Source organism: Eubalaena glacialis, chromosome X (genome assembly GCF_028564815.1).
Source record: "Eubalaena glacialis isolate mEubGla1 chromosome X, mEubGla1.1.hap2.+ XY, whole genome shotgun sequence".
In the NCBI taxonomy this organism is placed as follows: Eukaryota; Metazoa; Chordata; class Mammalia; order Artiodactyla; family Balaenidae; genus Eubalaena; species Eubalaena glacialis.
Genome location: NC_083736.1, coordinates 44,020,249 through 44,047,083, shown reverse-complemented (window position 1 = coordinate 44,047,083; position 26,835 = coordinate 44,020,249). Strand labels below are relative to the sequence as shown.

General features: G+C 50.4%; 1 protein-coding gene across 7 annotated transcripts; it reads right to left on the bottom strand.

The window, feature by feature from the left end:
• Positions 1-10,246: 10,246 nt before the first annotated feature.
• On the bottom strand, positions 10,247-21,476 carry FTSJ1 (FtsJ RNA 2'-O-methyltransferase 1). Of its 7 annotated transcripts, none has more exons than XM_061177958.1 (13): positions 21,218-21,476; positions 19,495-19,664; positions 19,150-19,219; positions 18,961-19,051; positions 18,536-18,614; positions 17,066-17,118; positions 16,927-16,980; positions 16,738-16,840; positions 16,552-16,635; positions 15,747-15,850; positions 15,460-15,657; positions 15,202-15,243; positions 10,247-10,287 (listed from the first exon to the last, which is right to left on the bottom strand). In XM_061177958.1, the coding sequence occupies exons 1-12, from the start codon at positions 21,355-21,357 to the stop codon at positions 15,211-15,213; spliced, it is 1,179 nt and encodes a 392-aa protein (XP_061033941.1). In that variant the 5' UTR covers positions 21,358-21,476; the 3' UTR covers positions 10,247-10,287; positions 15,202-15,210. The 7 variants fall into 7 exon arrangements, with proteins under 7 accessions (XP_061033941.1, XP_061033940.1, XP_061033942.1 ...); XM_061177957.1 differs by lacking the exon at positions 10,247-10,287 and adding an exon at positions 13,238-13,758; XM_061177959.1 differs by lacking the exon at positions 10,247-10,287 and adding an exon at positions 13,238-13,758 and having other exon boundaries at positions 15,747-15,844.
• Between the last annotated feature and the right edge of the window lie 5,359 nt (positions 21,477-26,835).

Below are 26,835 nucleotides of genomic sequence, written 5' to 3'. Positions count from 1 at the left end.
ACTGCCCTAAATTCCACCATTAGATTAAATCGTTTCCAGTGAGGCTTTGCCTTCTTCAGATAGCCTCTGCCACAAACACGTTCACCGCTTCTGGAAGACATTGACATTTTAGTATAAAATACCTGTCACGAGAGGCAGAATTTCTGGTGGCTGAGAGAGATGAGGTTTACTGAGTCCATCCCTCAGCCCCTACAAGTTCCCCAGGCAGGCCTCAGGAGTGACCTAAGGACCAAAATCTCCTCTACATTAGCCTTGCACACCTGGGCACTTGGGCTCTTGGCCGACTCTGCCTCTCAGCCTGCTGAGCAGCTTCCTTATTGTGGAGGGGCGTGCCTTTCCCCTTCTGGTCTGCAGTGCTTTATCTCTGAAAGCAGGGCCTGGGGTGGGGGGAGCTTCAGTTTCCAGCTGTTATGCTCTTGGAGACCATCTGTTCCTCCCTAAGAGGTGGCTGTAAAGGTCCTCAGCAGCCAATTCCCAACTCCAACGTGCCCATTGTGCAGATGGAGAAACCAAGGCCCCAAGAGGTGACTTCCCCCAGGGAGCCCCACAGTCACCTGATGGGAATTCATCTTTCCTTGTGCTCCTCCCCGCTTTGTCCTCTGGGCCCCAGGATCCCCTGGGTGGTAGCCACAGGGGTTCCAGAGAGAGTGAGCCAGACACATCCTCGCTGGCCAGGGATCTGACTCACTGATCCATCACCCAGGGAGCACTTGCTAGGTGTCTTAGCCCAGGATGGAGAAGCTGGGCCCTGCTAGGCCAGCATCTGGAAGGGGTCCCAAGCATCCTTTCTAAGATGTTTGCCATTGGAAGTTCTGCAAACAGACCTAATGACTGGCAGCTGACATTTATTTAGTCCTTGCTCTGTGCTGGACTATTTAAAGAGCTTCTCATCCATTATCTCGGTTAATCTGCTCTGCACCACTGTAAGGCAGGAACCATAATTACCTGCATTTCATCGATAAGGCAGCTGAGACTCAGCTGTTGAAACAACCTGCCTGAGAATAAAGCCCTTCCCACTGGTGTCACCAGCCCAGCAGCCCAGGATGGCAAGGGGGCATTTCAGCACCTGTGTGTCCTGAATAAGCCCAACACAACTGGCACTGTCCAGGACGGGGATGGGGAGCTGGCTGTGCCTTAGATCTGAATCAGGGCACAGCACTGAAGGTGGGAACCAACAGGGGGGCCCCTCACCCCAGAGGGTCATTCCACATCCTCAGGGTTGGGGGGTGTTACAGCCCCCCTTTTCCACACCCTGTGCAAAGCACAGCCCCTCCCCCTCCAGGAGCAGGGCAGAGCCCAGGATGGCCCGGATTCAGCTGTCTCCCCACCCCAGCCCCTGAGGCTCCCTTCACGCAAGACCCTTCTCCTCTCACCTCTGTACCTTATCTGTACTATGACCTGGCAGATGCGGTTAAAGAAAAAGTTCTAAAATGGTAATGTCACGACTCATACACATATAAAGTGAACACACGTCAAAGATTTTACTTAGGGCTTTTAGTAATGAGAACTGCTAAGACGTTACAATCAGCTCAAAGGAGAATCCGCAGAATAGATATATATAGATGAATTTGCCAATTGATGCCCTAGGATATTTGGAGTCATCCTTTCTACAGGGTAGAAAGCACTTGTATCTTGACAGGACAAAATTAACTTGCATGTTTAATAATGGGACTTCTCAGTTCTGCGCATGTTAACTACTGTCTCTATAGAGTTTCAAAATGGCCCAGCCAGAGACAATGGTGCTGCCCCTATGGATCAGATAAGCCATAAATGTCCCCTAGACACACCAGCGTTCCATTGAAACGACACCTGGGAATAGTTCTGCCCATTTAAAAGCCTCCCACAGTTTTTCCTGACAATGTATAGCACTGAACTAGACATTGGCTGAGACTTTTTGCAGCTCAGAGGCCTTCCTGGGTTGAGGCATGCCCAGCCCCTGTGGTTATATCCGCTTTCTGACTCATCTATCTCCTCACTTCTTTGCTTTTGAGACCTGGACGCTGAGGGGCGCCACTAGCTCACTTAGGACGTTTGTGAACTTCAGGAAAGGACGCCCCTTCCTCCTGACGGACATGGCCCCAGGCCAGGACCCAGGGATGCAAGAGGAGCCCAGGCCGCATCTCCGTCCCCACTTGCCTCCTTGGCCGGGTGTCCCTGGTCAGGGCACAGCCTGCCCAGCTGTGCACGGTGGCCTGCTGCCCCAATATTATACAGTCAGTAGTGGTGACCCCCTTACTAAAAGGATCTAGAAGAAAGCGATCAGCTTGGGGTTGAGGTGGGGGCCCTGACACTACACCTGAGGGGCTTTTTTGGGGTGAAGGGCTAGGGTGCTGAGACTAGAAGGGAGACCTCTCTGCTCTCTGCAAACCTGCTGTACACTTGGGCCAGCCTTGGAATTCAGGAGCAGCAGTCCCCCTGTCCAGCCAGAGCCAGCAGGAGGGTTGGGGGTCCCTGTGCCTCCCCCTCTCTGTCTGGGCAAGTTGGTGGGGGACTGGGGCTGGCGGTGGAGCTGCCCCCTCCTAGCCCAGGGTGGCTGGCCCGCCAGGCCTGGCCTCCCCACTGCCGACAGGCCAGCGGGCATGGCTCCCTCAGCCCATTTCCGAGCCTTGCCCCAGGAGGAAGGGTGTGAAGACTCAAAGGTAGCAGAGGAGCAGGACAGTGGCCCAATGCTGGGGAGCCGCTCTTCTGCCCGCTCACTGTCTGTGGGCTACTCTTTCAGGCTAAATGCTTCCCTGGGCCTGGGCTGCAAGCAGGCAAGCCATTTGACAGCAAAGAATACTGAGGCCTGGGAAGGATGGTGGCTTACCTGGGCCCCAGTGGCCCTGAGAACCCTAAACAGCTTCCTAAGTGTAAGCTGCCCATTCCAGGGACAGATCAACAACTTCCCCACCTACCAACCCTAATCCATCTCTAGGCCCCTCCCAGGCCTGGCCTCTGGGTCTCCTACAAGCGATGAGAGAGCCAGATGCGGCTTCCTGACCGAATGAACACTGCCTTCCTACTCCTAGGCCTTGGCCTTCTGAGTCGAGGCCTTTGCCTTGACTTCTGTCTCCCTTTTCCTGTCCCTGCACGTCCAGGCCCTCCCTTGCCCTGGGTCCTCTTCCCTGCACCTTCCTACCCCACCCTCTAGGAAGCCTTACCTGAGTCTCTGCTCCCTGATCTGAGCAGCTTGCTGGCACTTCTGCTTTGTATCATGGAGGCTTATAAGCATTGCTCATCTTTCCTGGAGTCTGGAGTTTGGTCACATCGTCTCCAGGGTGCCAGAGCCCACCACTGTGCTCAACTCGGCTGAATGAAGGAAGGGGCGGTTTCCCAGCTCTAGCTTTGTCCCATGTAACAAGGTTGGAGAAAAGCAAAACGGTCCTGAATTCCACTCCCCGGCCTCTGCCAAAACCTGGATTCCTAGAGAAAGCACATTTCTTGGTTTCTCTTACAATCCCCAGCCGGGTGTAGGTGGAAGGGAAGCAGCACGCCCGTCCCCCACACAGATGCCATAAGTGTGCCCCCAAGGAGACATGTGCACAGACACCAAGATCCAAGCTCATGGGCACATCTGAACACCTGAGCACATGCCATGCATGGGCCCCTAGGGATACATGTACACACATGCCCTTACCCAGGCCCATGTCCACACATGAAACCATGCACACACATGTGCATGGGCCCCCAGAGTTGTACATGCACAGATAGTGAGGCCCAGGGCTGTGGGCACACCTGCACCCATCCACACACACACATGCACGTTTATACAGGGCCCATGGACCAATATGCACCTGTGTACACACACATTTATGGGTGCCCGGGGTACGCGTGCACAGACATCACAGTTCAGGCTCCTGGGCACTTGTGAGTCCATACAAACACAGATGTGCCTTCACGAACCCCCCCCAGGGGACATGAGCACAGACGGCCAGGCCCAGGCCGATGGAAATAACTCCAGCCATGCCTACACACGTGCCCAGGCCCAGGCTCTCAGGGGTATGCGCTTACTGACACCCAGGCCCATGTGTGCACCTGGGCAATCACACTGGCAAATGCACCAGCACCCGGGGTATACAAGCACAGACACTACACACACAAGCCTGGGCCAATGGGCTCCTCTGTACCTGTGCACTTACACACAGCCATGCATGTGCACCCTAGGGTACGCCCATACACACACAGACACAAACACTCAGGCTTGCGCCCATGGTAATAGGGGTTTGAACACGAAATCTCCTGCATAAGCACATCCCGGTGTGTGTACACTATTGCTATTCACAAACACCCTGATCAGGGTACAGGCCCCCGTGTCCCTGCTGGGCTCATCTGCACCCTAGCACCTCCACAGGTGCACACTTGCACCTGTGTAATGCACGTACACACCTGCACCCAAACCAGCAAAGCCTGAATGCACATGCATGTACCACATATGCGTGCACGTGTGAACACTGTAAATGTGCACACACAGACATAAGCACACCAGGCACGCATGCAAATAATTTCACACATGCTGGAATGCACACTGTGCACACACACGTCCATGTGGGCGTGCACACCCAATCACCCTTGGAAGCTTTCAATCACCAACTCTGCCTGGCTGGTAATTGCTTTCAGCTCCTGCGTCTGGCAGAACTTTCTTGTGAGATGCGGTCTGTGATCTATGATCCACCCCAGCTTTCCCCAGCCCCTGCCACCTAGAGAGATTCAGACATTTGTCCCTAACCTTGGGCTGCCACCAAGCCTGAGATGACACCATTACAGCTACTCTCCCAAACCACGGCACCAGTGCCTCTGAACTGCATACGTGTTATGTGGGAGAACAGCCTGGAGTGAACCAGGTTTGGGTGGGGCTTTAGAAGGAGGCTTAGGGCGGTTCTGAAAACTCCCCAAACAATTCTTTTTTAAAAAATTGTTTTATTACCCCCAACAATTCTTACTCATCTTGCAGTGTGGCTGAGGAGGTCTTGTGGATACAGCCCCCAGAATCCGATCTGTGGGAGTGCTGTGGATTTCACCCTGCATTTCTCTGGCTACACATCCCCTCTCTGAGCTTCAGAGCCCCGTTCAACTAGACAGGGAGACCGTGCTGAATTTTCGTTCTTTCACTTGAATGCCTGCTGTCCTCAGACATGGCCAAAATGAGTCTCCTGGAGTCAGATCTGAAACTGAGAGGCAAAGTATTAGTTTGCTCAATGTATTAGGGCTGCCATAACAAAATACCACTGACTGGGTGGCTTAAACAACAGACACATTTCCTCAAAGTTCTGGAGGCTGGAGGTCCAAGATCAAGGTGCCATTCGAGTTGGTTTCTGGTGAGGCATCTCTTCCTGGCTTGCAGATGGCCACCTTCTCACTGTGTCCTCATATGGCCTTTCCTCTGTGCACGTATGCATGGAAAGATCTCGCTGGTGTCTCTTCCTCTTCTTATAAGACTCCCCCCAGTCCTATTGGATTAGGACCAACTCCTATGACCTCATTCCTCATTTAATTATGACCTCCTTAAAGCCCCCATCTTCAAAAACAGTCACATTGAGGGTTAGGCCTTCAACACATGAATCTGTAGGGGGACACAATTCAGGTCCTAACAGTCAACAAACAAAGCGCTACCTTGAGCTGTGGCAGGATGGCTACGGCTCCTCCTTTTCCTCAGATGCGTTCCTGAGACGTGTCTGTGCAGAAACCAGATGGAGAGGAGGAGTAACAACAGGCACGATCACAGCCCGTCCTGTAGACATAGAATTCCTTACTGCTTGCAAAGTACTGCACTTAAAAAAAAGTCATATTTACTGAGGTATATTTTACATACAGTAAAATGTCTCCTTTGTAGCATACAGTTCTCTGAGGCTTGACAAACAAAACTAGTTGGTTAACTGCCACTAGTAGGAGAAGTTCTCTCACTTCAAAATAGTTCTTTGTGTGGCCACGCTGAAGTCAGCCCCTCCCTCCACCCCTAACCCCTCCCTGGCAACCACTGATCTGTGTGCTATCCCCACAGTTTTGCTTTTTTCCAGAATGCCATATAGGTGGAATCGGACAGTATGTAGCCTTGTTATTCAGGCTCCTTTCACTTAGCCTAGTGCATTTGAGGGTCATCTATGTTGGATGCATCAGTAGTTTGCTTTTCATTGCTGAGTAGTAAGTGAGGATGTATCAGTTTCTTTATGTATTTGCCAGCAGTTGAAAGACATGTGGGTTGTTTCCAGGTTGGGGTGATTGCAAACAAAGCTGTTACGGATATTTGTGTATAGGTTTTTGTATAAACATAAGTTTTCATTTTCTTGGATAAATACCTATGAGTGGGATTGCTGGGTTGTGTGGTAGGTGTATGCTTCACTTTATAAGAAACTGCCAAACTGTTTTCCAAAGTAACTTAACCATTTAACATCCCTGCCAGCACCATAGGAGAGTTTCAGCCTCGTCAACACTTAGTATGGTCAGTCTTTTTACGTTTCACCATTCTAATAAGTGTATAATGATATCTCATTGTGGTTTTAATTTGCATTTCTCTAATGATTAATGATGTTGAGCGTCTTTTCACATGTTTTTTTTTTTTTACATTCAAAGTTGGAGAATTCCCTGGTGGTCCAGTGGTTAGGGCTCTGCGCTTCCACTGCAGGGGGCATGGGTTCAATCCCTGGTGGGGGAACTAAGATCCTACATGCTGTGCAGCATGGCCAATAAATAAAATAGGCTTTAAAAAAAATTGAAAGTTGTTTCCTCTCCTATCTCATGAGCATCCATCCAGCTGCCTGTCAACTGTTAAGATGCATGACTGCTGTCATAAACGCCCATATATACCAGAGACTGACTGACCTTGAAATCTTCAGGGTAACACATTTGCCTTTGCTTAAAACTTCTTGCTCCCTGCGTTGTAGCCAGTACCTCTCTTGACACCTTTATATAAAAGATCTCCAAAATTTGCACCCCAAGCAAGCCATCCATGGATAAAAAACGTGTACCCAGGATCAAAAAGTTGGCCCGGACAAGTCAAGGATTCAAGTCCACTCCTTTAACTTTCAGCTTAGTGCCTACATAGTGCTTAACTTCCTGCATAGTGTCCATGGATACAGCTTTAAGCTTGTGCTTTAAGACCCCAGCAGCGGTTCTCATCCCTTTGGTACACAACTGTCCACCAGAAGCCATCAAAAGCCACATTGCATTCATGCCTGGCACCCATGCCAAGAGCCGTCTCGTACCTTCTAAAGACCTCACATGTTTATTTGCCATCTGTATTTCCTCTTTGGTGCAGTATCTGTTCAAATCTCTTGCCCATTTTTTAATTGGGTTGTTGGTTTTCTTATTATTGAATTGTGGGAATTCTTTATATATTCTGGATACTGGTCCTTTGTCAGATAATGCATTTTGAAAATATTTTCTCCCAGTCTGTGGCTCATCCTTTCACTTTTGCATTATACATTTATATCTATTATTCTGATTCATTTATACTTTCAGCAAGTATTTATTAAGTGTGCCATGCACCGCTCTAGGTACTAAAAACACAGAAGAGAACACAACAGGCACAAACACCTGTCTTCAGGGACCTCCCATGCTCAGTATTATTCAATAGGCAATGGAAAATACTAAACTAACATGTTGGATATTCTACTTGTCCCCTCACCCCCGGCAATCCATTCTCCCTCCTTCCCCGTCCTGCCCTGTGTCCCCGTGTGGACTTCATCAGCCATGCTCTGTCCCACCTGGCTTCCAGCTGGGTTGGCCAATGAGAGACCCCAGTAGGTGACTGGACAACACAAGGACAGAGAAAGCCAGGTGTTCACTGGCTGGGGCTGGGTTCCAGCTTCTCCTGGGTCTCGGGAACACTGTTCCCTTTCCTGCCCCTTCAGGCCTAGGAATGGTGGCAGCACCCCTCTGATGCCAGTCCCTGGGTAGCTCAGCAACCTTACTGGTTTACTGAACTCTCTGCACCTCTGTAATGGTCCCTTCATTCAGGTCTCTTCGAAATTCCAGCTGTGTGTGCTTTGTGTCCCTCCACCCCCACTGCAGGGCCCTGGCTGACTCAACAAGTAGATATATAATATATTATTAGGATGTAGTAAGTGCTATGAAGAAAAACAAAGCAGGATGCAGGGATACAGAGGTGCTATTTTGGATAGTCAGGGAAGGCTTCCTAAGGAGATGATCTTTAAGCAGAGAAAAGAAGACGAAGGGGGAAGCCATGTAACTGTGAACGATGTACATATCTTGGGACGAGTGTTCAAGCAGAGGGGAAACAGCAGGCGCACAGGCCCTGAAGTGGGAATAATGCTTTGGTGTGTTTGAGGAACATCAGGGAGGCTAGTGTGGTTGGAGAGAATAGGTGAGTAGAGATGCTGGAGAGATTGGCAGGGCAAGAATTATTATACTCATCTGCCAAAGGCGGAAACCCAGGGCCCAGGGAAAGGCAAGGCTGGCCTGAGGTCCCACAGTGAGGTCATCTTCATTCAATCGCCATGACTTCTCCCCAATATATCCTGTGTTTCTGGGGAACAGGAGGAGGGCTACCATATGCCCCAGAGAGAATGTACAGCCCCCTGGGGAGGCCTGTCAAGTGGTTATGGTCCTGGCTCCTGGGGCCCCTGCCCTCCATGGCTCAGCCTCATCTCTGATCTGACTTAAGGACTCCAGTCTGTCCTCACAGCAGCCAGAGGGTCCTTTTACAACCCAAGTCAGCCCACGGCTCTGCTCAGACCCCTGCTCTGAGATCTCTCTCAGAGAAAAAGCCAAAGTCCTCCCCGTGGCCAGAGAGGCCCTACAGAACCAGGCCCCGTCACCTCTCCGACCTCACCTCCTGCCACTAGTCCCCTCGCTCACTCTGATCCCACCACACTGGTCTCCTCACTCTACCTCAAATGTGCCAGGTATGCTCCTGCCTCAGGGCCTTTGCACAGGCTTTTCCCCTTTGTCTGGATTACTCTTTCTCTAGATGTAACCCCTCCTGGGGTCACACTGACTGGTGTATGGATCCTCCCAGGGTCACATAGCCTGGGGTGTGGCCACTCCTGGGATCAAACAGATGACGGTGTAGACATTCATGAGGTCACTAGATTTGGGTGTAAGCAATCCTGGGGTCACACTGATTGGGATGTGGACCTCCTGGGGTCACACACTCGGGTGTGGAGGCTCTAGGGGGTCACACAGCCTGGTGTGTGGTCACGCAGGATGGGGCGTGGCCACTCCTGAAGTCTCATGGGCTGGGATGTGTTCTCCTAGATTCCTACAGATTGGTGGGTGGACGCTCCTGGAGTCACATGGACTATGATCTGGTACCTTCTCACACAGGCTCAACTTTGGGCACCACCAGAGTCACAAACTTTGGGGTCTGGACCACAGGCTGGGACAATGACATGACTGAGGACACATACACTGGGGAGCCACTGTAGTCAAAGGACTGTGGCGTGGACACTGCTGGAGTATCACAGGCAGGAGTGTCCACGCCCCAGTGTATGGAACACCAGGAGGACCCCCAGTCAGCCTGTGTTTGTCCAGAAGGAGACCTCTGTAGTCATGCTGCTTGCCGTGTGCCCTCTGCTGGGATCACACCAACCGCAGCAGAGATGCCTCTCAGGACAGGCAGACGGGGGTGGACAGTGGTGTGATCACACTGAATTTGCTGTGGGCATTCCTCTAGTCACACTGAATGGGTGACCAACGCCCCTGTGGTCACAGACACTGGAGCGTGGAGACTCCTTTGGTCACACAGATGGGGGGCATCCTCCCCTGGGTCACCCAGACTGGAGTGTAGACCCACCAGCAGTCACAGGCATGGGACTTTCATACTCCTGTGGTCACCCTGATGGGAGCACACCCTCCTGAGGCCACAGGCACTGGGTACAGACACGCTGTGCCAGCAACTGTGGGGTCTGGACAATACTGGGTCACATACACTCGAGATTGGACATTGCTTCTGTCACAGGAACTTAGGTGTGGACATTCCTGGGCCACGGAGACTGGAGTGTGGACACCTCTGTGATCACACAGTTTGAGATGAGCACGCTCACGGTGCCACTCAGACTGTGCTGTGGAACCTCCCAAAGTCACCCAGACTAAGCCGTTGCCACTTCTGGACTCTGACTGTGGGGTGGACACTCCTGGGGGGGTCACAAAGGCTGGGCTGTGGACGTTTCTGTAGTCAAACATTGGGATGTGGACACAGCCAGGGTAAAACCCACCGGACCCATCTGGGGTCACAAAGACAAGGGGAGGACATGTTTGTGGTCACACGCACTCAAGTGTAGACACCCCTCTGCTCACCTTGTTTGGGATGTGGACGCTTGTGGCATCACGCAGACTGGAGTTCAGCTACTCCTAGGGTGACAGGGATGACGTAGTAAATGAGCCTGTGGGGCCACAGAGACTGAGGTGGGGACACTCCTCGCTCCCACACAGGGTAGAAAGCTCTGGAGTTGCAGGCTGGGGAGTGACACCCTGGTAGTCACAGATCACAGAGCATAGAGACTTCACTGATCACACAGCCAAGGGTGTACCGTCCTAGGGACACGTGGACTGGGTGGTGGCCTCTCCTGCGGTCACACAGAAAGCTGATCATCCTGGGGTCATGCAGACCACTGTGTAGACCCTTCTGGAGAAACACAGGCTGACTGTGGGCGCTCCTGGGGTTACATACGCTGGGGTGTGGACACTCCTGGTGTTTCAAGCGCTGAGGAATGATCACTCCTAGGGGACACTGACTGGCAGGTGGAAAGGCAACAGTGACAGACTGGGGTGTAAACAAACAATGCTTTCACAACACAGACCAGGGGTGTGCTTCCCTCAGGACACACATTGGCATCTGGAGACTCCTGGGGTAAGACAGAGGGGGTGGACATTTCTATGGTGACAAAACCTGACATATGCCATTGGTGAGGTCACCCAGACTGGGACGTGGGCACTGCCGCTGACTGACATACTTTGCAGTGGGCACCCCTGTGGTCAAATAGACTGGAGTTTTTACAACACTGCGGTCAGAAGCTTTGGGATATGCACACTTATGGGGTCACACAGACTATATTTTGAATACTCCAGGTGTCACACAGACTGGAGTGTATACCCTCCTGTGGTGACACAGACTACACTGCAGACACCCTTGGGGGGTGACAATGACTGAGGTGTGGTAACCCTGGGGGTTACAGCGACAGGGGAATGGACACCCATTGTTGTTACACAGTCTAAGCAATTGACAAACCCGCAGTCATCTGACCAAGGCGTGTACACTTTGGGGGTAACACAGGCTGTGTTGTGGAAAGCCTGGGGTCACAAAGACTGGAGAATAAACATTCCTGTCATCACAGACTGAGGTGGAAACACTCCAGGAGTCACTCAGACTAAAGTAAGTACCCCACTGGGGACACACGGGCTGGGACGGATGTAGCTCTGGGGACAAACTGACTTTGGCGTGGAAAATTCTGGGGTCACACTGAGTGGCGTGGACACTCCTGGAGTCGCAAGACTAGGGCCACACAGGTGGAGAGTGGGCACTCCCGAGCTCAGAGAGCAGGCCTAGGCCGGGTGGGCCCCTCCTCGGCCACACACTTGGGGGTGTGGACTCCACTGGCTTGCACAGACTGGGAATTAGACACTGCTCCCGTCAGAGAGACTTTCGGTGTATACTTCTGACGTTACACAGATGGGGGTGGACACCAGGGACACACAGCCCGAGGTGAGTATGCCCACAGGGTCCCAAAGGCTGGTGTGTTTACGCTCCTGGGAATTGAGACGTGGATACTCCTGGGATTATACAAACTGGGCTGTCCACACTCCTGGGGCGTCACTGACTCTAGTGTGGACACTGCTGAATTTACATGGTGATGGGTGTGGACACACCACCTTTTGTGTAGATACTTCTGTTTTACATTCCTGGAGTCACACAGACTGGGGTGTGGACATTCCTGTGGTCATACTGACGTGGGTGATAAGACTCCTGGGTTAACAAGCTGTGGTGTGGGCCCCCTGGGGTTACACTCAGTATGGACACTCCCAGGGTCACAAAGTCAGGTACAGAAACACCTGGGGTCACAGACTGGGATGTCAGTAGTCCTGAGGTCAATGGATGGTGTGTGGACAAAGAACAGTGATTTTCTAAAGATAAGCGAGTAAGCTGCGGAAACCGGGTCTGCCCATGTAGCTGGTGTTTGTCAGCTCCTGTTTGCTAAAATATAGAAATTCAGGACTGCAGTCATGGCAAACTTTCTGATATTCCTTTAAGAGAGGGGTTCTTAACGTAAAAAATTTGTTCTGGGGAGTTCCCTGGTGGCCTAGTGGTTAGGATTCTGGGCTTTCACTGCCGTGGTGTGGGTTCAATCCCTGATCGGGGAACTGAGATCCCACAAGCCACGCAGCACAGCTAAAAAAAAAAAAAATTTGTTCTGGGGAACCCTTTGGCATCTGATCTGATCAAGTCTGTGGACCCCTTCATAGAATATTTTTGAAAGCATGCGTGTGCATGTGCATACGCACACACACACACACACACACACACTCAAATACACAGGATTATGGAAACTAAATAAACAGCATGGAGGTTCCTCAAAAAATTAAATAGAACTACCATATGATCCAGCATTCCCCGTATCCCAAATATATACTTCTGGGTATATATCCAAAGGAGATGGAATCACTGCCTCAAAGAGCTATCTGCACCCCAATGTTCATTGCAGTATTATCCACAATAGCCAAGATGTGGAAACAACCTAGGGGTCTGTTGACAGATGAATGAATAAAGAAAATGCGGTATATGCATATGATAGAATACTATTCAGCCATAAAAAAAGGACACCCGCCATTTGTGACTACGTGGACAGACCTTGAGGGTATTATGCTAAATGAAATTAGTCAGAGAAACACAAATACTGTGTGATCTCACTTATATGTGGAATCTAAAAATGGGTAAAGGTGGTCAAAAGGTACAACACTTCTAGTTATAAATAAGTTCTGGGGATGTAATATACAGCATAGTGACTATACTTATCAATATTATATTGTATATTTGAAAGTTGCTAAGAGAGCAAATCTTAAAACTTCCCATCACAAGAAAAAAAAACTGTAACTATGTGAGGTGATAGATGTTAATTAAACCCGCGGTAGTCATCTTGCAATATACACATATATCAAATCATTATGTTGTACACTTCCAACTTACACATTATATCAATTATATTTCAATAAAACTAGAAAAATAGTTACCATGTTAAAATGAAACAACATTGGGATGCTATAATATATGAATTTTTTTATTAATTCATCAAATTTTAAGATCTTATTCAAAGTAGTGACCAATGTGAACAACATTTTAAGATGCCTGCAACGACTGTAACATAACATAAAAAAGTAACTGTGATCTGTATTGGTGGAAGTTGCAGGCACTGCTTTTACTATTGTGATTTGATGCCAGCATTCAGATCCGGGAGTATAGCTAAAATTTCACTTATATTAGTGAAAATAAAGATGTAATGTTTCCCTCCATCAAATCCACACATAACCCTGACTTCTACCCAGGTTAAGAACCCCCGCTCTCAGGGTAAATTCTGGACATAATCAGGACACGGCTGGAAAGATTTAGAGAAGAGGCAAGACCCCACTCAAGAATCCCCTCTGCAGTGCAGACGGACATTCCGTGATGTTTCTTTCCTCGCTGTGTTCCTGGTGGTTGCTGCAGGTTCCCACTCGGAGCTTGTATGTTCAGGACCGGTTGATGAGATATTTGAAAACAAGTTCATCAACTCAAGTTCTGGTTTTCCTGACAGCAAACAGCTTCCGAGTCCTTATCAGATTGCCAGCTAACTAAAGGTCAAAGTAAAAGGAAGTTTTAAACCAAAATGTTTCCCCACTGTCTTCTACTATAATCATTGTTTGCTCAGCTACTAACATTTTTTTGAGGTTTTTTCCTTTACTTTCATTGTGAACCATAACACACAGAAAAATGCATAAAACATATAATGTTCATTCTCTTTGATGTGTAGCTCTCCACTGCGAATAAACCAGGATTTAACAATCCATTCTACAGCTGATGGATATTTGGGCTGTATCTCGTCTGGGGGTACTACAAATAGTGCTGGCTAGGAACATTCTAGTACTCACTTCTTAGGAGTGGAACTGGCACACATGCAGCTTTAGCAGATAATGCCTAACAATTTTCCAGTGGCTACACCATTATATGCTGCCATGGGCGTCTTCAAGAGTTCCAATTGCTGCACATCCTTCCAGACGCTTAGTATTGTCAATCTTTTTGGTTCTAGCCTGCATTTCCCTGATGAGCAGCTTTTCATGTGCTTACTGGCCATTCTCATATTTTCTTTTCCTTACTGATTTATAGCAGTTTTTTAAATATCAAGGATACTATATATAGGGATTATAAATATCTCTTCCCATTGTGATTTGCCATTTCATTTTTTAAAAGATGTCTTTTTTACTTCTTATTTTAATGGAAGACTTGGTCTGAATAACCTGCAAAGCCATTGCCAGACAGGGATGTCCTCTGATGTGGTATCCTGAGGATGAGAAGCCCTCCAGCACTGATAGGTTTAGCCCAGACTGTTCCAGGCAAACTGGCTCCTCACTGCTCCCTCACATACCAGGCAGGGTTCCACCTCAGGGCCTTTGTATTTGCTATTTCCTCTCCCTGGAATGCTCTTCCCCTAGATAAACACACGATTCCCTCCTTCATCTTCTTCAGGTCTCTGCTCAAACATTACCTCAGTGAGACCTTCCATGATAACCTTTTTAAAAACTGCAAACTGCCACCCCCTAGAATTCTTGATCTCTTTACCCTGCTTTAAAAATTTCTTCATATCCCATATTACTTTTACATTTTATATGTGTGTGTGTGTGTGTGTGTGTGTGTGTGTACATATATAGAGAGATCAAGATAAATAGTTTGTGTATGTGTGGGTGGAAACTCGTGCATTTAGACTGTGTTATTGCTTATCACCTCTTTCCCAAACTAGAAGCTCTGAGGACCAGGATATTTGCCTGTGTTGTTCCCCGCTCTATCTTCAAACCTAGAACAATGCCCAGCACACAGCATGTGCTCAATAAATGTTTACCGAGTGCCTCAATATGTAAAATCCTTAAAGCAGTTCCTGGCACATAAGATCAGGTGTTTTAGTAAAGGTTTGCTGACTGAAATCTTACCAGTTGATGTAAAAATTTCAAAGGTGAAATTTTACTCAGTTTTTTCTTAAAGGTGCCATTTACTCAAATTCTTAGACAAAAAGGCAAATTTACCTTAACATCTTAAGGCGAACAGTTCATTTCACTGTCTTCCACCTACCCAAGAAAAAAAGAAGGGACTCAGATACTTGGCTAAGCTTTTCCGTTCACTGTACTTGGTTTTACCCATTGATTTTTATAGCTATTGGGAGGCAGGGAAGAGAAGTTTGTCCCAGAAACCATGTGATTTGGGGCAGAAGGAGGCACACGAGGAGGGGGTCACTGTGGGCACAGAGAAAGGGCATTAAGGGCTCTGGGCCCATGTTTCCAGACCTCAGAGGCCAGCAGGGTGTGGCGCTGTGGGGCGGCCAGGGACTGAGGCAACGTGTCCACTGTGCTGATGGGGCAGTCCTGGGGTCGGATCTCCTTGGCCAGCCGCCCCTTCTTCTTCAAGGTGCAGGCCTCCTGGTACGGTGGTGAGATGGGGGGCTGCGTGGGCGGAGTATACTTGTATTCTGAGCCGTCCTCTAGCTGCAGGGACACATGTCGGCAGGGGGTGGTGAGGACCTGGGAACCTAGGACAGCACCCCCCATCCACCCACTGTTGGCTGGGCGCTTACATCCAGTGGGTAACTGCGGTCCGAATCATAGGCGCTCAGGTCCCCACAGGTCACAAATGGTACAATGATGCGGGTGGGACCATCTAATTGGTTGAAATCTGGATCTGACAAGCAGGGAGAGATGAGGCAGGACAGGGCTGGGGTGTCTGGGACCAGTCGTGACTCAGGCTGCACCCAGGATGGGTACCGAGGCCTCCCCAACGTATCCACCAGCTACTCTTGCCCTCCTTTACCAGAAATCCTTCATTTGGTTCAGATCACTTCCTCAGGGAAGCCCTCCATGATCACCTGTTCTAAAACACACCACCCCCCCAACCCACTTTTCTCCGATTGAACTTATGCCCACCTGCCATATACTGTCTGGACTTTGCCTCACTCAAGTGTGCCTGCCACAAGAGCCGCTCTGTGCTTTTCCCCTCTAGGGACCAGTCTGAAGGCCCTCACAGGATGAAATTCCCACACAGGGGTGGGGTTTCCACCTGGGGCGTGACTGAGTCTTCTTAGTCTAGAATCTCCGCAGGCAAGTGGAGTCTCCCTTGGGGTAGGACTCAGGATCCTCCCAAGACAGAATTTTCACCGGGTCCAAGAGTTACCACTAGGCCACTGGGCTAAAGATCCTCCTGGAACAAAATATCCATACAGGGGTGGAATTTCCAGAGGGTGGGGCTGAGGATCCTTTTGGGACAGAATTCCCCTAAGGGGCAGAGTTTCCACCAGGGGGTGGGGCTGAGGGCCCTCCTGGAACATAAATTCCATTGGTGGAGAGACTCTCCCCAGGGATGGGGCCCAGGGCTCTGGCTCTCACCGTAAGAGTGGTCCAGCAGGGGTTTGGTCAGGTCCGGCAGGAAGCCCTCAGGGGGGTCATAACCCTTACAGACAGCAAAGGCCTCTGTGGGGATAAGGTAGAGTGAGGGGCGACTGCCACCACCACCCTGTGCGGATGGGTCCCTGAGATGCGCACCCCCCAGCCTGGCCCCTCCACCCCACTGACCAATGCTGGAGTTCCGGCTGCTCTTGGGCTTGGCACAGAGCACGGTGGAGAAGAAGACACGCAGCTGACTGTAGATCAGTGTCACATCCCGGCCTCGGAAGATCTGCAGGGTGGGGAGGCAGAGATGGAGGCATGAGGATGACCTTTGGAGACCCCTCTCTACCCCCTACCAGGTTCCCCGAGCCTTACCTTGGCCACAAAGCAGCCCCCTGGCTTCAAGACATGTGTAGCAATGTTCAGAGCCTATGGGCAGGACAGATGGCTAAGGGTGAGGTGGAGACAGCCAGGAGGGGGCCAAACCGAGGCAGGGGCAGCCAGGGTTACTCACGGCTAGGAGGAGCTGGGCCTGCATATACTCATCAACATCATGGAGGCCGGTTACTGCAGCAAGAGAATAGCGTTAGGGGGCCATCCAGTCTAGCTATGCTCCCATTCTAACCTCCCAGAGGTTAGAGCGCTAAAAACATTTCCTAGGCTCTCTTACTGCTAAGGTTCTGCATGCAAATACTATCTGCCAACTAGATGCGTACTCTGAGCTCCCAACCCTTAGGCACTCATTTTCATTCTCAAAACAACCTCAGGCGTGAATACTGTTATCATCATTTCTACCTCCAGTCCAGACTGTTCCTCTTAACTCCAGACTCAGATCAGAACGAACATCTCAGACTCAATACATCCAAAAACAAACTCCCGATCTTCCTGCCCAAACCTGCTCCTCCCATCATCTTTCCCATCTCATCTGATCCTTCCAGTTGTTCAAGCCAAAAACCTTCGAGTTACCTTTGACACACACCCACCCACCACTCTCTCCTCACACCCACATTTAAGCCATTAGCAAATCTTCTCAACTCCACCTGGACGACTGCAGCGGCCTCCCCTCCCCAGGTCTCACCCCTCACACTGCTCACAGCAGCCAGAGGGATCCTGTCACAACCCAAGTCAGGCACGGCCCTCCTCTGCTCACAACCCTCTCATGGTTTTCCCCACGCTCTCATCTCAGTGAAGAAGCCAAAGTCACCACTGTGGCCCAGAAAGATCCACACAAGGATCTGTTCTCACCTCCTACAACCCTCCTGCTCACTCACTCCGATCCAGCCACACTGATCTCGCTATTCCTCACACATGCCAAGCACCCTCCTACCTCAGGGCCTTTGCATAGGCCAATTCCTTTACCTGGATTGTTCTTCCTCCAGACGTGCCCCTGGCCCATTCCCTTGACTCCTTTAGGTTTTTGTGCTAAAGCCAATGAGGCCTTCCAAGCTTTATTTAAAATTCCTACAGGTACTCCCCTCTTCCCTCTCCTTTTCATTGACATCCCCATGGTACCTATCACCTTTTGACAGGCTACATAGCTCAATCACTTGTTTCTCTTCTGTCTGCTCCCACTAGAACACCAGCTCTATAAGGTCAGAGATTAGTAGAATTTTATTCACAAATATTTTCCCAACATGTACAACAGTGCCTGACACAAAACAGGTGCTCAGTAAATGTGCTGAATGGATGGATGGCTAACTGACTGAAAAAAAAAAAGAAAAAGAGTGAACACTAAGATGGAATTGGACAGTTGCAGAGAAGTGAGCAATAAGAAGATGAAAGGGTGGACAAAACCCAAATGGTAGAGTACGGGGAGGGAGAAGACAGAGGCAGAGAATAGGAAACAGAAGTAGGGAGAAGTTGCTAGATGTAGGAACAGCTGACAGTGGAGAGGAGAGGCAGTAAAAGAAGCCAACAGAGGCGGGACATACAGAGACGGACACACATAGGGCCCCAGCCTGGCCCCCCAGTCCCTGCTGTTTACCATCAGGAGCCCCGTCGCACACCACTAGGTCGGCGGGGCAGCCCTCAAAGTGCTGGATGATCTCCTTGGCAGTGGACAGCTATGGAAGAGAGGGAGGATGAGTGGCCCCAAGGCACCCCCTCCACAGCCCTCTAACCCCACCTGCCCTTGGCCCTGGCCCGCAGCCCCTGGGTCAGCCAAATTCTCAGGCTTTGCCTAAGACCAGGCTCCATCTCTGGGATCATTTTTTGCTGTCTCTCTGTGATGACGACAGGCTGGCTCTGTTTCTCTGCTGTTACACTCTCTTGGGTTCTCTCGGTTACTCTATCTCTGTCTGTCTTTCTCAGTCTGTTTGTCTTTCTCTTTCTCTCTTCCACTTGCCGTAGCCCCCAGGTTGGGGGGCCTTTGCCAAGGATACACCCCAACACCCCAAGCCATGCTCTCACCTGGGTGATATCCCCCTGGATCTGTAACACACCTGGTAGTGGAGCCATAGCCTGAAGATCCACGGCCACGACGTGGCCGGACCCCTGGCCCCTGTGGACAACACGGTCCATGTCAGCCCAGTTATCACTCCTGGTCCACCCTCCATCTAACCTGCCCTCCCACTCTCCCATCTGGGACTCCACACTCACCCAATCTTCTGGCTCAGCACCTGGCTCCAGCTGCCCGGGGCCGCACACAGGTCAACTGCCCGCGTCACACCTGAGCACACACAGGAAGGTGTAGTGGTCAGCTGCACCCACCTCTCCAACCTGGGACCCTGCAAAGTTCACCCCTTTCCCCTGGGGAGCACCCGTATCTATCTGCTGCCTAGATGCCCAGCTCCTTTCGCGTACCTGCCCATCTTCCTGCCTGGCCCCTGCCCCACAGACCCTCCAAGTCAGCCCACCTACCACAGGGAGCTCTGTAGACCTAGCCCACTTGTCTATTCCCTTCGCCCACCCCATCCCCCAGTGACTCGCCCGCCAAGTGGGGACCTTGGAAGAGTTGGAATTCCTCGTCAAGTTGTAGCAGCTTGAAGGCACTGCGGGCACGCCAGCCATTCTCCTTGGCTAGGCGGTAGTAGACATCCCGCTTGTCCTTTGACGTCCGTCCCATCTCACACACTGTTTGCCCAGGGACCTGCCAACAGCAAGCTGACGCCGCCCTATATCAGTAAGTGGGCCATCACCTACCTCTGCAGGGCAGCGAGAACCACAAAAACTAAACCGGGCTCATCTGACCCGTGTGACACCTCACTCAACAGGTGGGAAGGCTGGAGCCCAGTCACTAACCCCAATGACCTCACTGAGCCTGAAGGACCCCACCACTGAGCTCTCAGGCTCCATCACTAACCCCACAGATCTCCCCCAAAGATCCCACAAACCCAACCCTTATCTCATAGATGACCTATTACTGACCCTGTCCACCTCCCACTGCTGTCACTCACACACCACATATTAAACCCCACTATCAACCCTTCTCTGCCCACCTTATCCCCAATAACATCTCACTGTCTTCCCAGCTCTCCTCATTGCCCCTAGAGTCATACAGCCCTACTAGCCCCCCATTAATCCCTTGCTTTCACCCCATTATCCTCATACTACCTCACTGCACTCCCCACCTCCTTAATCTCTCTCCCCTGAAGTGATTAGGCCCCCAATAATTCCTTTATTACTACATCTTTATCACCACCCCCCCATTAATGCCTGGAGAATCATGGCCTATTAGTCCCCCATCAAGCTCTCAATTACTATGATTTATTAGTCCCCATTAACCTGGCCCTCCAACTGATCCTTCACAGATCACACCACTAGCCCCCCTGTAACCCTTCCCTACCACACATTCATGTTAATCCCTGATAATCATACATCAGTTCCACATTCTCCCCTCACTGCCCACCTTTCTCCCCACCCAACAATCACTTGATGATCACACCCAACAGCTTACTATTACCCCCTCTTTGCTCACTCTGCTCCTATTAATTCTTCAATGATCATACCATCATCACCCACTAAAATCTTTTGATTACAACACCCCTTCAGCCTCTCATTCTCTCTTCTTTGATCACTACTCCCATTAGTTCCTTGATCATGACTTTTACCGGCCTCTATTATTCGCTCCACAGCCGCACCATTATCCTTTCAATCACTATGCCCCACCACTCTTTATTAACCCGTTGAATATCATACCTCCATCAGTCCCTCAAGGATCACACTCCTACCTGCCTCCCATTATCTTCTAGTTGCCCACTCTACCATCCCCTCATTAATTAACGAACACATCCCACTGGCCCCCTTGAACACATCGACTAAAACACGCCTTTTAGCCCTCACTGATTCCCCAATAACACTCCCACCAGACCTCTATTACACCCACGCAGCCCACCAAACCTCCACACCCACCCATTAACAGCCCTCTGGCTACACCGCCGGTCCCTCCTCATCATTACCTGAAAGCCCAAGTCCCCACTGGGACCACAAGACCGGCTCCGCCGGTATCTGGACCTCTGCGCCCCCCGCCCACCCCCAGACCATCCCGCATGAGTGGGCCCCTTCTCCAGACAAACCTTGGGTCTGGAGCCTACCTGGTGCCAGCTGCCCGGACTACGCAGCTGCAGCGCCGAGGGCGAACTTGCCTCCTTCCCTCACCGGCGGGACAGCGCAGGCATGCCTCAACCGTCTTGGCTGGGACCCAAGTCCTCCGCGCCCCAGGGCCTACCTTAAACTTTCGGAGTGGGGAGAAGCGGAACGAAGGAGGCCGGTCCGCAAGCAGCCCGAGCCTCGGCGAGAGCGCAAACCGGTGAGAAGTCGTAGGGCTTCAGTTTGTATTCTTAGTTGATCCGAATGTCTGTCGCGCATGCCTAAGGGCGACCGGAGCGTGGAAAGCCTGTCATCGTGGAACGCGGTGACTCGCGCGAAGCGGGGACCCGACCTGAACGTACCACGTGAGTTCCGGCATCTCGCGCCGACGTAGCCGGTCGGGCGAACTGCCGTTCCCAGCATGCAACGGGCGCGAGTAAAGCCGCCGAAGTCGCGCGAGGCATGGCCGAAACGTCGCGAGGCACGAGAACTGACTTTGTTCTTTTGTTACAAGGCGAAAATCGACGTACTCTCCGCCCCTCCCTTCTTGTACAATAGTATTCCTTGAGCCTGTGGACTACATTTCCCAAGATACAACGCGCACGGCGGCACCTATTTATTTTTCGCGCGCCGCGAAGTGCAATTACCTCTGGGGTAGCGAATTTGAGAGGAAGGAGAGTGCGTTAATTAAGTGCGCGAGCGCGCAGAAGCTGCTCGGCTGCAATTTCAAATCCCACTTCCGCTAGTTGATAGCGCCTTCTGACTGTTACCGTCTCAGAACTGCGGTTTCTTCTTCTGTAAAATGGGGGTAACAAGTAGTACAGACTCCACAGAGAGTCATTGGCAGGATTAAATAGGTGTAGTTCCGCACACTGTCTGTAATTCTGTGTTCTTCAAACACTTTTAACTCGGACCTAGAAAAAAAGACTGCATCTCGACCCAGTGCACAAGCAAATATAGTAATGGAAACATTTATTATAGCGTTTACCATGTGCCAGGCACTCTTCTGAGTGCTCTCAGTGGTGTGCTGGTAAATGGTTAACAATCAGCTCTTTAGGTGGAGAGGGAGAGGAAGCCCTGATTTCTAACATTTGCCAGTTTCCATGGTTTACATACTATCATCTTGTCAGATTTCAACTTACCAAGGTGTAGTCACGGAACACAGAGTCTGGAAGAGATGCACTAGTGCACCATTGTGTATTATTTCTACAGTACAATTAAACTAGGGATGAATGGTCTCAGGAGCATAGAAATAATGAAATGTAGTAAAATAATAATTAAGAAGTGATGAGTTTTGAGTATTTATCACATTTTAAAATCTAATTTAGTTAATTATAAGTTTACATAATTTCATTTTTAATAATAGCTGTGTTTTCCCCAGTTTACAGATGAGGAAAAGGAGACAAAGGAGAATATATATATATATTAGATGTGTAAACATATGCCATTTACTGCATATGTGATGATATAGAAATATATAGTGATGTCTAATATTTACTAGTATGTAAATTATATATTAGCAAATAAATATAATAAATATAAATGTGTCATTATGTGGAAATATATAATATATATTTATGATTTTTTGTATAGTTTATGTATAAAATATACATATCTGATATAAATGTATATGCTGATATATATATATAAATCTGCTAGTATCTATATATATCTACTTACTAAAGTAACTATTAAATGTAAATATACTATTAAGTATATAAATATGTTATGTCAGGTGGTGATAAAAGCTATGAAGGATAATAAAGGAGGGTGAAAAGATTGGAGAGTAACAGGGGTTGAATTGCTATTTTAGACAGTGTGGTCAGGGAAGGCTTTCTGACGAGGTGACATTTGAGCTGAGACCTGAAGGGGAGCACACCCTAGGAATGTTTGGAGGAAGAGCATTCCAGGCAGAGGGAACACCAAGTGCAAAGACCCTGAAGTGGGAATGAGCTTGGCGAGTATTCAAACAACTGAACGATAGATTCATCATTCCTTAGAAATGTGAGCTTCGCTAGGCAGGGGTTTCTGTTGTTTTGTTCACTGCTGCCTCCCTGGCGCCTAGAGTAGGGCCCGGCACACAGGTGGTGTTCAATAGATGTTTGCTGAATTCACCCTTTTGTTGCTTTGTTCCTTCACTCTTTCCGTAGTGGTGTGCTCTGCATTTATGTGGGGCCCTGGGAGGAGGTGTAGACTGCCGCGCAGAGACCCTGGAGAGCCAGGGAGGAAGCCAGAGCTTGTCAGCGGAGTTCAAGGGCATTGTAGGGGGCGGTGGGAACATGGCTCCCCTGCAGAGGTGAGCAAGTGTGAGAAAGCAAGGGTTCAAGCCACCAGGCGCTGCTCCACAGAGAGGAGGGGGTGCCAGGCATTGGGGGCCCATGTTCACCCTGTGGGACGCTTCCTGTTTTCTTGCCTCTCACAAAGAGGATGTTTAATTTTTTGCAAAGAAGCTTGCTTCCTCCAGCAGGGCTGGGGGGATTGGGGGACAGGAGCCAGGCTCTGAACTCCCCAGGCTCTTCCCGAAGTGGGGTGTCCGCCTGCAGCTCCCACCCAGCACCCCACTGAGTGTAAAGGTGTCCTCCCCTCAGCCTCCTGAAAAGGTCAAGGAGAGGGGAGCTGCCAGGCCGGCCCTGTGCTGGAGGGCATCTTACCACGTGAGGGAAAGACGGGGGTGGTCCAGGCGCAGGGGACCAGACACTGACTCAAAAAGCCTTGCAGTCCAGGGGCTGCTTTGAGGGACGGAAGAGTTATCCGTGGGGAGCCTGCATGAAAGGAGAGATTAGAATCCAAACCCAGCTCAGTGGGGGGATGCCTTCACTGGCAGAGAAGTGTTCATTAATTCCTTTCACAAAGATGTTATTGAGCTATTACTGTATGTCAAGCATTGTTCTTAGTGCTTTACCTATATTCATTCATTCAATCTTCCCCATGGCCCTGAGTTAGGCAGTAGTAAGCCCTGCGGGAAGCTGAAACAGTGAGGTTTCGAAACTTGCTCCTGGCCGCACAGCTCCTAAGTGGCAGAGCTGGGAAAGCTCGCGCTGTTAACTGCTTTGCTCCGTGGCTCCCTCCCCTGAAGACTGCTGAGTAGTGTTTTAATGAAAAGCAGGGGTCTGCTTAGAAGAACTGACAAGATCCTAAACTGACTTTTAATAGATTCGATAGGAATCCCAAATGTCCCACGAGGGTCTGCTTTAATGAACCAACAAAAGCCTTAAATGACCCTGAGAAAGGGCCCTACTTTGATGAACGAACAAAGCGTTCTTATCCCTGGCGCGGCCTCAAGGCCTCGGTCAAGCTTAAAGACATCTGTTCCTTCTAAAGCAGGCTGCCTCTGCAGCCAGATTTCACTTTCCCTTTGTTTTTCCTCCTACCAGCATATGTGGAACACCTGCTATTTGCAATGCCCTGAAACTTAGCTGAGCTATGGGGTGCAGAGCTGGATGAAGGTTTGCCCCTCCCCTAGAAGAGTTCACTCGGCAGAAATAAAAATAATGATGATAATATGACACTTGATAAGTAGAATTCATTGACCTCCAGCTCTGTGCCCAGGTGGCCTTGTGCTGGGCAACGTGGGAGGGCAGGGCTGGCCCTTGGAGGGGAAGACAATGATCAGAGGAAGCTGCTGCTGGGAGGTGGTGGGTGAGGGCATCTGTTTTTTGTTGAAGTTTCACTAGTTCTTTGGATGGGACACTTCAAACTTTTCTTGAAATCTAGACACCTGCCTAGCCAGGTCCGTCCCCCCGCCCCTTAGTCATTTGGGCCAAGGCCTCTGCTGACAGGTGTCTCTTTCCCTGGCTGGCCTGGAGCACAGATGTTTAATGGCTCTCAGGGGGGAAGAGGAGAGAGATGAGAGACACGGAGTAGGCCGGGATAGACGGGGGAGTGGTGTGTGTGTGTGTGTGTGTGTGTGTGTGCACCCGCTGGCTTGCGCCTGCGCGCCTGTGTATGAATACCCTGAGGGTATCTCAGCTACCTGTACATGTTCCCAGCAACAAACACATGTATGTGAGTTCCACGTGTGTCTTACTATGTTACTTGCCTGGTTGTGTCTTGTGTCTGTCGCTGCCTATCCAACTCGTGTGTTTCCTTTTTGACAACTGTGTGTTGGTCCCATCTGCTTGCACAATTCATCTACATGGGGCTGTGTGTGTGTGTTCCCTGGGTGCTTATGTGTCTCCTTTGTAATGTTCGTGGGTGAGAAGTGTGTTTATCTGTCTCTCCTCTGTGTGTGTGTCTCCGATGTCTGTGTGTCTTTCTTCTCTGGCACCATGTTTGCATCTCTCCTCGGTGAGTGGCTATAGGTGTGTGCTCCCTAAGGGCATTTCTTTTGGTGCCAGTGTATGTTCCCTTGTTTCCTCTTCATGCAGCTTTAGGTGTATTTTCTGCATTTCCTCTTTGTAATGATAGTAAGTGTACTCTCTGCATCCCTGTTTTTCCAGTTTGTGCACCTATATATGTGTTCCCTGTGCATGTCTTCCCTGACTTGATTTGTGTGAATAGCTGTGTATACACGGCTGTGTGCACCTGTCTGCTTGAATGCAGTTGTGCATGTGTCTGTAACTGTGGCTTCTCTGTCTGTACAATCGTGTCTGCCTGTGGGTGCCTCTCTCTCTGTGACCAGAGCTGTATGTGGTCACAAGTTCATACACAAATTCACATGCACAGAGGTATCATGATAGAGGCTGAACCTGGACGTTGGCCTGCAGGGTCATCTGAACCTGGAATCGTGTGTATGGGAGATGCTGGGCCTGTGTATGATGTTGTCGGCTCTGTGGAATCATATTTGTCTGTGTGCTCTGGCTCTTGTGTGTGGCTGTGAGTCTGTGTGTGATTTGCCTGTTGGTTCTCTTTGGTGTGGCTGTGAGTCCGTGGGTGATGATGTCTGTGAGTCTGTAGTGGCTGTAAAGCAGTGTGAGCCTATCCCTGCATCCATCTGTGATCTCTGTGTGCGGCTCAGTGGGTGATGATACTTATAAGACTAAGTCACTCTGTGTGGCTGTATGTGGCTGTCCCATGGCCTGGGCTCTCCGTGTGCCGTCTGCGCGTGTTCGTATTGGTCAGCCTGAATTCTCTGTGTGTGGCTGGGAGTCTGCATGCGAGTTTGTACCTCTGTGGGTGATGGCGAGCCTGCCTCCATCTCTAAGCCCCTGGATGGGGCTGCGATCCCTGAGTGTGCGGGAGTCTCTCTCCTGCTGTGGGGAAGTGAACGCCCCATCCCACCCTCCTCCCACTGCGAGTGGGGTGGGAGCCTCCAGGCTAGCTTTGAAGTCCCAGCCAGCCCCTGGCCTTTCCGGGAATTCTGTGCTCCCTGTGGGGGGTGGGCAGGTGGGTGGAGGGGCCGGGACAGAGGCCTCTTGTCCACCTGGGCCTCAAACAGCCCAGTCGAGTGGGGCCTGGACCCCATGTCCACCCCGCCTGACTTCCTGCAGGAGACGCAGACATGCCTGTCACATGCCCGAATGGAGTCAACTGACAGACCCCTATTTAAGAGAGACAGGCAGACAGACAGTGGGGCTCCTCCGTTAGGGTGTGGACAGGCTCCACCCAATGCCTAGGCTGGGGTCCAGGACTTCAGGGTGTGCCTAGTTTGCAGACAGTGTGTATCCACACTCCCCGCCCAACTACAAGTGCCCTCCCTGCCTCCCTCTAGGGACCCCCCCCCAAGATCTAGGGTCCTCTCTCGGCTGGGCTGTCTGTCTGAGGTCAGCCTCTGGTGGCCTGGCCGTGCCTCTCCCTGCACCTGTCCCACTGCTGTCC